The sequence below is a fragment of the Trichomycterus rosablanca genome, chromosome 22, assembly GCF_030014385.1.
Source record: "Trichomycterus rosablanca isolate fTriRos1 chromosome 22, fTriRos1.hap1, whole genome shotgun sequence".
Lineage (NCBI taxonomy): Eukaryota > Metazoa > Chordata > Actinopteri > Siluriformes > Trichomycteridae > Trichomycterus > Trichomycterus rosablanca.
In genome coordinates, this window is record NC_086009.1 from 21,757,501 (window position 1) to 21,770,000 (window position 12,500).

A 12,500-nucleotide genomic window follows, 5' to 3' on the forward strand; every position below is an offset into this window, starting at 1 on the left:
GTGTGTATATGTGTGTGTGTGTGTTTGTGTATGTGTGTGTATATGTGTGTGTTTGTGTGTATATGTGTGTGTTTGTGTGTGTGTTTGTGTGCATGTATATATGTGTGTGTGTGTGTGTGTGTGTGTGTGTTTGTGTGTGTGTTTGTGTATGTGTGTGTGCATGTATATGTGTGTGTGTGTATGTGTGTGTTTGTGTGTATATGTGTGTGTTTGTGTGTATATGTGTGTGTGTTTGTGTGCATGTATATACAGTGTATCACAAAAGTGAGTACACCCCTCACATTTCTGCAGATATTTAAGTATATCTTTTCATGGGACAACACTGACAAAATGACACTTTGACACAATGAAAAGTAGTCTGTGTGCAGCTTATATAACAGTGTAAATTTATTCTTCCCTCAAAATAACTCAATATACAGCCATTAATGTCTAAACCACCAGCAACAAAAGTGAGTACACCCCTAAGTGAAAGTTCCTGAAGTGTCAATATTTTGTGTGGCCACCATTATTTCCCAGAACTGCCTTAACTCTCCTGGGCATGGAGTTTACCAGAGCTTCACAGGTTGCCACTGGAATGCTTTTCCACTCCTCCATGACGACATCACGGAGCTGGCGGATATTCGAGACTTTGCGCTCCTCCACCTTCCGCTTGAGGATGCCCCAAAGATGTTCTATTGGGTTTAGGTCTGGAGACATGCTTGGCCAGTCCATCACCTTTACCCTCAGCCTCTTCAATAAAGCAGTGGTCGTCTTAGAGGTGTGTTTGGGGTCATTATCATGCTGGAACACTGCCCTGCGACCCAGTTTCCGGAGGGAGGGGATCATGCTCTGCTTCAGTATTTCACAGTACATATTGGAGTTCATGTGTCCCTCAATGAAATGTAACTCCCCAACACCTGCTGCACTCATGCAGCCCCAGACCATGGCATTCCCACCACCATGCTTGACTGTAGGCATGACACACTTATCTTTGTACTCCTCACCTGATTGCCGCCACACATGCTTGAGACCATCTGAACCAAACAAATTAATCTTGGTCTCATCAGACCATAGGACATGGTTCCAGTAATCCATGTCCTTTGTTGACATGTCTTCAGCAAACTGTTTGTGGGCTTTCTTGTGTAGAGACTTCAGAAGAGGCTTCCTTCTGGGGTGACAGCCATGCAGACCAATTTGATGTAGTGTGCGGCGTATGGTCTGAGCACTGACAGGCTGACCCCCCACCTTTTCAATCTCTGCAGCAATGCTGACAGCACTCCTGCGCCTATCTTTCAAAGACAGCAGTTGGATGTGACGCTGAGCACGTGCACTCAGCTTCTTTGGACGACAAACGCGAGGTCTGTTCTGAGTGGACCCTGCTCTTTTAAAACGCTGGATGATCTTGGCCACTGTGCTGCAGCTCAGTTTCAGGGTGTTGGCATCTTCTTGTAGCCTTGGCCATCTTCATGTAGCGCAACAATTCGTCTTTTAAGATCCTCAGAGAGTTCTTTGCCATGAGGTGCCATGTTGGAACTTTCAGTGACCAGTATGAGAGAGTGTGAGAGCTGTACTACTAAATTGAACACACCTGCTCCCTATGCACACCTGAGACCTAGTAACACTAACAAATCACATGACATTTTGGAGGGAAAATGACAAGCAGTGCTCAATTTGGACATTTAGGGGTGTAGTCTCTTAGGGGTGTACTCACTTTTGTTGCCGGTGGTTTAGACATTAATGGCTGTATATTGAGTTATTTTGAGGGAAGAATAAATTTACACTGTTATATAAGCTGCACACAGACTACTTTTCATTGTGTCAAAGTGTCATTTTGTCAGTGTTGTCCCATGAAAAGATATACTTAAATATCTGCAGAAATGTGAGGGGTGTACTCACTTTTGTGATACACTGTATGTGTGTGTGTGTGTGTGTGTGTTTGTGTATGTGTGTGTATATGTGTGTGCATGTATATATGTGTGTGTGTGTGTATGTGTGTGTTTGTGTATATGTGTGTGCATGTATATGTGTGTGTGTGTATGTGTGTGTTTGTGTGTATATGTGTGTGTTTGTGTGTGTGTTTGTGTGCATGTATATATGTGTGTGTGTGTGTGTATGTGTGTGTTTGTGTATGTGTGTGTGTTTGTGTGTGTGTGTGTGTGTGTGCATGTATATATGTGTGTGTTTGTGTGTATATGTGTGTGTTTGTGTGTGTGTGTGTGTGTGTGTGTGTGTGCATGTATATATGTGTGTGTGTGTGTGTGTGTGTGTGTGTGTGTATTAATGATTATTATCACTTTCAGCTGGATCTTCTCTGTGCCCATATAAAAAGTGATTATTTTTGCACTCCACCAATTAAAAAGTACATGGAACAGTGGTCTCTTACCAAGGTTATCATTACATAAAACTATTACTTAATGCTGAGAAGAAGAAAACAAGCAAACACACACACACACACTGGCTTACTGCTCGGTGTAAAGAATCAGTTGGCCTGCGGGCAGAGCGATGCCCATTCTAATAGTGATGGGTACCGGTCAGGGCCGATGAGTGATGCTGTGTTTGGTTGTCGTGGCGATCTGTCTTTCATCCTGTCACCCTTCAGTGATGGACGCAGTGACATCACAGCTGTCAGCCAAGATAAAAGCCTAATCAGCTTAAACACATCCTGTGTGTGCCAGCTAAAAGGTGCCAGTAAACGTGTGTGTGTGTGTGTGTGTGTGTGTGTGTGTGTGGAGCCAGTAACCATCAAACCTTTGTAGGAACTGGTTCCTTGTTTTGGAACCAAACCAGACCACTAGATCTTGTGGCGCTTCACAGAGACGGGGGGGGGGTAACAGAGATCTCCGTGCGCGATACGGATCTCCATATGAACCCTGGTGCAGGGGAAAAGAAGCGGTCTGTACTGCACGTGTCAGACAGGTGGTGTGTTAGTCAGTGCAGCAGTAGAGAGGAAATACGATCAGGGAGTTGTGTCCGTTAGTGTCAGTATGAGTGTCGCACCGCTTCAGCGTCCCGGGTTCGATCCCCGTCCGTGTGTTCCCATCGATGCGTCCGTGTATTGATCCGTTATTGATGACATCACGTCTGACTGAATTAGAACGGTACTGAATCCTAATGCGCTGATAGATTGTCCCTCCTGTGTGGCTGCACTTTTTCACGTCCTCTTTCTCACAGATCGACCCGAGAGCCTCGTCCCCTCATTATTCCGTCGTTATACATTCCTTACACGTCCTCCGTCTCTCCCCGGGTCTCTGTACCGCCTTTTTACTCGCTGTCCTGTTCTTTAATCACCTCTCATCACACCTTCTTTCTCTCTGCGTTTCTTTTTGCGAGCTCTGTTAGAGAAACGCTCCGTATAAGAGGTTCTGATTCACGTTTAAAAGGTTTAGAATTGATTGTATGTAGATTAAAACAATATAAAGCAACACTAAGAGTGACATTGTTCACTGCGTTTGGGTGAAGAGCTCAGGGGCGTGCCCTTTGGTGGCGGGTGCTTATACGGACAGCGATTGGCTGCAGGGATTCCTCATAACTGCCGCGATTTCGCCCTCTGCTGGTCGATCGATGGTGCTGCACAGGGGGATAACGGAGAACTGTGCGCGGCTCTCTGTGCGCCATACGGATCTCCATGAACCCACATGGCGCAGGTGAAAAGAAGCAGTCGGTGCTGCACATGTGTCGGAGGGCGTGTGTTAGTCACGACCCTCCTCGGTCTGCAGCAGTAGAGGTGAAACACCAATAGGGAATCGGATACGACTAAACAGGGAGGAAATGCATTAAAAAGATTACACTACAAGCTTGGACAGAACTGTGTATGTTTATGTACATGAGCTACATGCTAACGTAGAACCTGTAGCCCCGGTACAGGATAGTGTCGCCCCCTGTTGGCCCCCTGTGCAGCTGCGGTAATAAAAGAGATCCGAACCGAATTCTGCATGTAATAAAATCTCATTCAGGCTTCGTCTTCATTTCAGTCCCTCGTCAGGTGTTTTAACGACATGCGCTTCTCTCTGTTCTTCCTTTTATGTGATGGAAATCTTTTACTCTCCCTCTCATCGACTCCTCTCTGCGTCCGTCGCTCTCTCTGTATTTCCGAGTGTTCGGGGAGCCGAGTTCTTTACGAGCTCTCGCTCCGCTCGCTGGCTGTGCGTGTTATCACCGGGCCGCAGCGTCACTCGTCGCTCGGAGAAACCCGGTTCACGAGCGCCTAGTAAAAAGCTGCGAGGGTTTAACGCCGCCTGCTATTATTTTCCATATTCCTGTTTTTTTTTCCCTGACGTTTTGGCTCGTAAAAAGTACAAACCGTGACCAAACCCCATTATCCTAAACGTATATGACCGGTGTCTTCAGCAGCAGGAATCACACGTGATGTTACGGCCTGAACGTCCAATCAGTGGGGCAAATAATCTCTATACATTAAAGCCTGACGATACAAATCATAAATCATCTTTATTTTTTATAATAGCACACCAGCGTGTTTAAAAACGTGTTGAGGAGTTTTAACAAACAGGAGCAACTGGTCGTGCCTAAGGGACGGACGGTCGAATAGGTTCCTCTGTGCTGCTGCCATAGCGACCTCTGCTGGCCGGTCGAGGCGCCCGCACAAGAAGCATCAGAGTTTAACATGTGATCTTGTGTGTTCCAGATCAGGAGCTGTTGGAGGACATCATGATCGACAGCTGCTTCTACATGAACAAACCTGTGGTGAGTGAAAACACGTGAACATTTATGTGTTTAATAAGTCAGATATACTCAACCCGGGGCCCTCGGGTGCTAGCCCACCACCTCTGACATTCAGGTTCAAATCTCAGCAGGTCCTGCGATGTACTGTAGTGCCACCTTGTCCAAATCTGGACTAGATCTAATAGATCCCTCACCCTCACATGTACCTAGTAGGGATGTAACGATTCACCACAAGACAGTTTATAACCGATTCAAATCGATCTGACATGTAAAATGAATCGATATTCACTTTATACAGTAGAGGGCGCTGGCGCTATTCACCTCGCCTGGTTGACGTCACTGGGGCTATACGCCTGGTTGCCAAATTCGGGGTTTTTCAGCCAAATTGGTCTTAATTCAAAATTGTTTTGCATAGTTTGGACCTACCTCAGAAACAGAAGAGCATTTGTTGTCTAGATAAATAAAAGATGAGCACAAATACAGGATTTTTTTTTTTTTTTTTAATCGTGAACCCAGTATTGTGAATCGCATCGTGGGTAGAGTGTATCGTTACATCCCTAATACCTAGGGTTTTTTTTTTAATAAAGGGTTATTCGTTTTTTAATTTTTAATTAATTGTGGAAGAAAACGTTCTCACTTCATCGTTCTGGTCATTAAATCCATTCAGAATCAAATCCACAACGTAACAAAGTGCAGATGAAGTCACGGGGTCTGAATACCTTCTGAATCCAGCGTGTAAATCATCACTGATAATCAATAACACACGACGTTTTTACCCCCCCGCCGTGTTCACGTGCAGCAGAAGGAGGATCTGTATGTAACACGACTGTAGGAACTAAAACTGCTGATGAATTAAAGCTCCACAAACACACGGGATTAAAGTCTGCGTGCTCACCAGTCTCATCATTCCATTAGTGGTGATTGTAGTGAAAGCCTCACCAATCACTCATTAGCTCTTTAACACACACACACACACACACACACACACAGCTTAATGATTAATAAGAGCTTTAGACTGGAGAATAAAATGCAGTTCGTGATTAACTGTGAATCTGATGAAAGATTCATCAGTAATGCAGTCAAAGTCGCAGCAGCGCCAATAACTCACCAATAAAATACACATCCTGCTTTCATCACCACGCTGTGTGTGTGTGTGTGTGTGTGTGTGTGTGTGTGTGTGTGTGTGTGTGTGTGTGTGTGTCCTGAATCATGTCGTTACAGAACAGAAACGCTTGTTTTAAAGCAACTTTTGTCCCAATTTGAACAACGCTGATGTGCCAAAAGATTAGAACCACCTCCTAAAATGTGAGTGTGAGGGTGAGGGATCTATTAGACGTGGATCTGATGGTGCGTGTGAGGGATCTATTAGATGTGGATCTGATGGTGCGTGTGAGGGTGAGGGATCTATTAGATGTGGATCTGATGGTGCGTGTGAGGGTGAGGGATCTATTAGACGTGGATCTGATGGTGTGTGTGAGGGTGAGGGATCTATTAGACGTGGATCTGATGGTGCGTGTGAGGGATCTATTAGATGTGGATCTGATGGTGCGTGTGAGGGTGAGGGATCTATTAGATGTGGATCTGATGGTGCGTGTGAGGGTGAGGGATCTATTAGACGTGGATCTGATGGTGCGTGTGAGGGTGAGGGATCTATTAGACGTGGATCTGATGGTGTGTGTGAGGGTGAGGGATCTATTAGATGTGGATCTGATGGTGCGTGTGAGGGTGAGGGATCTATTAGATGTGGATCTGATGGTGTGTGTGAGGGTGAGGGATCTATTAGACGTGGATCTGATGGTGCGTGTGAGGGTGAGGGATCTATTAGACGTGGATCTGATGGTGCGTGTGAGGGTGAGGGATCTATTAGATGTGGATCTGATGGTGCGTGTGAGGGTGAGGGATCTATTAGATGTGGATCTGATGGTGCGTGTGAGGGTGAGGGATCTATTAGACGTGGATCTGATGGTGCGTGTGAGGGATCTATTAGATGTGGATCTGATGGTGCGTGTGAGGGTGAGGGATCTATTAGATGTGGATCTGATGGTGTGTGTGAGGGTGAGGGATCTATTAGACGTGGATCTGATGGTGCGTGTGAGGGATCTATTAGATGTGGATCTGATGGTGCGTGTGAGGGTGAGGGATCTATTAGATGTGGATCTGATGGTGTGTGTGAGGGTGAGGGATCTATTAGACGTGGATCTGATGGTGTGTGTGAGGGTGAGGGATCTATTAGACGTGGATCTGATGGTGCGTGTGAGGGTGAGGGATCTATTAGACGTGGATCTGATGGTGTGTGTGAGGGTGAGGGATCTATTAGACGTGGATCTGATGGTGCGTGTGAGGGTGAGGGATCTATTAGATGTGGATCTGATGGTGTGTGTGAGGGTGAGGGATCTATTAGACGTGGATCTGATGGTGTGTGTGAGGGTGAGGGATCTATTAGACGTGGATCTGATGGTGCGTGTGAGGGTGAGGGATCTATTAGACGTGGATCTGATGGTGTGTGTGAGGGTGAGGGATCTATTAGATGTGGATCTGATGGTGCGTGTGAGGGTGAGGGATCTATTAGATGTGGATCTGATGGTGTGTGTGAGGGTGAGGGATCTATTAGACGTGGATCTGATGGTGCGTGTGAGGGTGAGGGATCTATTAGACGTGGATCTGATGGTGCGTGTGAGGGTGAGGGATCTATTAGATGTGGATCTGATGGTGCGTGTGAGGGTGAGGGATCTATTAGATGTGGATCTGATGGTGTGTGTGAGGGTGAGGGATCTATTAGACGTGGATCTGATGGTGCGTGTGAGGGATCTATTAGATGTGGATCTGATGGTGCGTGTGAGGGTGAGGGATCTATTAGATGTGGATCTGATGGTGCGTGTGAGGGTGAGGGATCTATTAGACGTGGATCTGATGGTGCGTGTGAGGGTGAGGGATCTATTAGACGTGGATCTGATGGTGTGTGTGAGGGTGAGGGATCTATTAGATGTGGATCTGATGGTGCGTGTGAGGGTGAGGGATCTATTAGATGTGGATCTGATGGTGTGTGTGAGGGTGAGGGATCTATTAGACGTGGATCTGATGGTGCGTGTGAGGGTGAGGGATCTATTAGACGTGGATCTGATGGTGCGTGTGAGGGTGAGGGATCTATTAGATGTGGATCTGATGGTGCGTGTGAGGGTGAGGGATCTATTAGATGTGGATCTGATGGTGCGTGTGAGGGTGAGGGATCTATTAGACGTGGATCTGATGGTGCGTGTGAGGGATCTATTAGATGTGGATCTGATGGTGCGTGTGAGGGTGAGGGATCTATTAGATGTGGATCTGATGGTGTGTGTGAGGGTGAGGGATCTATTAGACGTGGATCTGATGGTGCGTGTGAGGGATCTATTAGATGTGGATCTGATGGTGCGTGTGAGGGTGAGGGATCTATTAGATGTGGATCTGATGGTGTGTGTGAGGGTGAGGGATCTATTAGACGTGGATCTGATGGTGTGTGTGAGGGTGAGGGATCTATTAGACGTGGATCTGATGGTGCGTGTGAGGGTGAGGGATCTATTAGACGTGGATCTGATGGTGTGTGTGAGGGTGAGGGATCTATTAGACGTGGATCTGATGGTGCGTGTGAGGGTGAGGGATCTATTAGATGTGGATCTGATGGTGTGTGTGAGGGTGAGGGATCTATTAGACGTGGATCTGATGGTGTGTGTGAGGGTGAGGGATCTATTAGACGTGGATCTGATGGTGCGTGTGAGGGTGAGGGATCTATTAGACGTGGATCTGATGGTGTGTGTGAGGGTGAGGGATCTATTAGATGTGGATCTGATGGTGCGTGTGAGGGTGAGGGATCTATTAGATGTGGATCTGATGGTGTGTGTGAGGGTGAGGGATCTATTAGACGTGGATCTGATGGTGCGTGTGAGGGTGAGGGATCTATTAGACGTGGATCTGATGGTGCGTGTGAGGGTGAGGGATCTATTAGATGTGGATCTGATGGTGCGTGTGAGGGTGAGGGATCTATTAGATGTGGATCTGATGGTGCGTGTGAGGGTGAGGGATCTATTAGACGTGGATCTGATGGTGCGTGTGAGGGTGAGGGATCTATTAGATGTGGATCTGATGGTGCGTGTGAGGGTGAGGGATCTATTAGATGTGGATCTGATGGTGTGTGTGAGGGTGAGGGATCTATTAGATGTGGATCTGATGGTGCGGGTGAGGGATCTATTAGATGTGGATCTGATGGTGCGTGTGAGGGTGAGGGATCTATTAGCTGTGGATCTGATGGTGCGTGTGAGGGTGAGGGATCTATTAGATGTGGATCTGATGGTGCGTGTGAGGGTGAGGGATCTATTAGATGTGGATCTGACTGAGGTTCCTTGTAGTTCACTTGTTAAATGCAGCAGATCTGATCAGCATAAACACCTGAGGCACTTTGATCAGGACCAGATTGTCCTGGTGAGTCCTCACCCACAGTGGTCCGAGGAGGGACGAGCCAGAGGACGTGAAGGACCAACAGAAGATCTACTGTGGATCAAACTGCAGATGATTGTCATTGATCCTGGCGATGACCCTTCTGTGTACGGGGCTGAGTAATGCACCCTGGCATCAGAACCCCCTCAGAACTTACAGAAGATGAAAGAGCTGCATGTAATGCAGGTGGTCCTAATGTTTTGGCTCATCGGTGGACACACACACACACACACACACACACACACACCACAATGTAGAAATAAAAAATGGACACACTGAATGATGAATGGTTGTGTGACAGGTTGTTACTGTGCATGCTGGGAGAGGATATAAAATCCTGACTGTAACACACACACACACACACACACACACACACACACTTGTGCTATTAACTTTCAGTTTCTGCTTCATAATGGCCATATAAAGCTCCAAACCCGAGAACACAATCAGCCCCATTCACATGCAGGGGTTCGAGTCGTTACTTCAATAAAACCATAATGGTACAAAATATGAAAAAACATCCCATAATTCACTTCATTCTGCTGCACGGACTTTCTCAGGGCTCCTAGTCTTCATTTTTCTCACAGATCAAACGTTCGGCTTTAGCATAGCACGTTATGAAATGTTAATAATAATAGTAATGAGCATAATGATCTCAGTTTCTTTTCTAATCAATGAAGAAATGCATTTAATTCACCTTTACCTGCTCACCACTCACTGATCCCAGAGCTTCTCACCCCCATGAGGAACCCAGACAGAGTCGCAGGAGATTTTTATAATCAGTTCTACACAGATTAATCTAATTTATGTGACATTTTAAACTAATACTGGCTGCCGCAGCACATTAAGGGAATTGATTTACAGCGAGACCTTAAAACTGGACGTCAGTCGGTTCTGGGAGTGGTGGTGAGTATTAAAGACGTTGAGTTTCGAGGTATTTTTTCCCATAAGGATGTTTGGGGAACCTGTTAATGCGTCCATGGTCCCGTGGAGCTGCAGATATTTTAGTCTCATGTAAAATAATGAGGTTGTTTTTGACACTTACACACTGAAAATAACACAAATATAATATAAACACACTGAAATACAATTACTAACAGTTACACATCAATAAAAATACAATAAAAGCTGCACTTTAGCTTTACTTCCTTACGCTTCTTTATCATGGAGATGCTTGATCTTGGAATATTCCCTCCAGCACTGGCGCATTCACATGAGAAGTGACAAAACCGCTTTTTCACTTTTTGTCACTTCTCATGTGAATTTAACACATTTAAAGAACAGACCCCCCCCCCCCCCCCACACACACACACACACCATAACCTCAGTCTGTATGGAAACACAGAGTTCTAGTAATGGTGGTTCTCACCCCTGAGTCAACACAAGCCTTTTTTCTAAACGTGTGTGTGTGTGTGTGTGTGTGCTATAATGACTTTCAGCAGGTCTTTTTCTGTTAGCTTAGCGCTTTGCCATGTCCCATCAGGGAGTGGTGTTGCTGAGCGACATGCAGCGCTGAACCTCAGAGACCCGCAGTGACCTTGTTAAAGGACGAACCGGAGACAAAATCAGAGGAACATCGACAGAAATTCACTTCTGCCTGTTAAAACACAGAATCATCACATTTAATTATTATTATACTTGTTATTACTTTATTATTATATAATTATTATTTTATTGTTGTATTTTTATTGTTATAATCATTTTTATTTTGTTATTATTTGTATATTATTAACATTATTATATTAATATTACTGTTATTATTATTATTGTCATTATTTTATATTATTTATTATCACTCCTAATTTATATTATTATTACATTATATTCACATCATATTTTGTATCAGTATATAATATTTTTATTATTATATAATATATAAGTATATATTATATTTTTATATTAAAGTTAATATTTTACATTAACATTTATTATGTTATTTTATTAGTATTAGTTACTGGTATTATTGTTATATTATTATGACTATTATTTCTATTTTCATGTTTTGCTTTTTTGATCTCGAAGGTTTAAGCCCAGTAAATAAACACTGACTGACTGACTGAGCTTAAAAGAACAAAACAAACTAAACTAAAGTTGTTTACACTGACAGGAGAACATACCAAAGTGATTGATGTATGTATGAGTGAACACAGTTCATCATTCTGATTCATCCCGAATGTGTTGAGTGTCGAGGCTTGAGATCCAAGTTCCTCCACAGCAGAGTCGCTGAATGATGGATCGACTCAGGGACACCCAGGGTGTTTCAGACCCACCGCGACCCTGACCAGGATAATAATGAATGAATTCTAGGTGAAATAAAAGACTGAAGTATCTATTAGAACATGATCATTCGTACTGTTTCTCTCTGGTCCAGCCCGATGACCTGATGAGTCTGGTGGTGGTCATGCTGTACGACCTGCAGGACAGAAAGTTCCTCCCACGTGAGCCGCCGTCCAGAGACGAGGAGACGGAACCCGAGGTCAGACAGGTGGAGGAATGTCTGCTGAGGTACGAGATCTGCTGCACCTTCATCCTCATCCTCATGACAGATGTTATTCGTTTAAGCTCCTCTAACATAGATAAAAGCAGATACAGAAACACCACAGAGAGGAGACGCGTGTGTAACGTGTGTGTGTGTGTAACGTGTGTGTGTGTGTGTGCTGCTGTTCTCGTCCTCGTGGTGTATCAGGTTCAGGACGAAGCTGGCGGCCTCGTTAGCGCGCTGCAGAATCAAACACGACCTGCTGAGTATCGATCACATCCTGCCTGAGAGCATCAGACTGAGACAGGAGAGAGGAAACAAGCTGCCTGTGTACTGCTGGGTCAACACACTGCTCACCGGGTACACACACACACACTAACACACACACACACACACACTGCTCACCGGGTACACACACACACACTAACACACACACACACACACACTGCTCACCGGGTACACACACACACACACACACTAACACACACACACACTAACACAAGTGTTGGTTCTAATGTTTTGGCTGATGTGTGTGTATATGTGTGTGTGTGTGTGTGTACCCGGTGAGCAGTGTGTGTGTGTGTGTGTGTGTGTGTGTGTACCCGGTGAGCAGTGTGTGTGTGTGTGTGTGTGTACCCGGTGAGCAGTGTGTGTGTGTGTGTGTGTGTGTACCCGGTGAGCAGTGTGTGTGTGTGTGTGTGTGTGTTTAATAGTTTTGCTTCTGGGATCCTCCCATGTTTAACCTCCATTCCAGACGGAAACATCTTATTTCATACAGAGATGTGTGTGTGTTAGTGTGTGTGTGTGTACCCGGTAAGCAGTGTATGTGTGTGTGTGTACCCGGTGACCTGTGTGTGTGTGTGTATGTGTGTGTGTGTGTGTGTCGGGGGTTACA

At 45.3% G+C, this 12,500-nt stretch overlaps 1 protein-coding gene across 2 annotated transcripts in view; it reads left to right on the forward strand.

The window, feature by feature from the left end:
• LOC134336082 (putative methyltransferase NSUN7) overlaps positions 1-12,500 on the forward strand; it is a 35,815-nt gene that overhangs the window by 11,030 nt on the left and 12,285 nt on the right. For both annotated transcript variants that reach the window (XM_063018756.1, XM_063018755.1), the window contains exons 3-5: positions 4,622-4,680; positions 11,498-11,631; positions 11,813-11,965. In XM_063018756.1, coding sequence (XP_062874826.1) covers positions 4,622-4,680; positions 11,498-11,631; positions 11,813-11,965 — 346 coding nt within the window. The remainder of the gene's footprint in view (positions 1-4,621; positions 4,681-11,497; positions 11,632-11,812; positions 11,966-12,500) is intronic.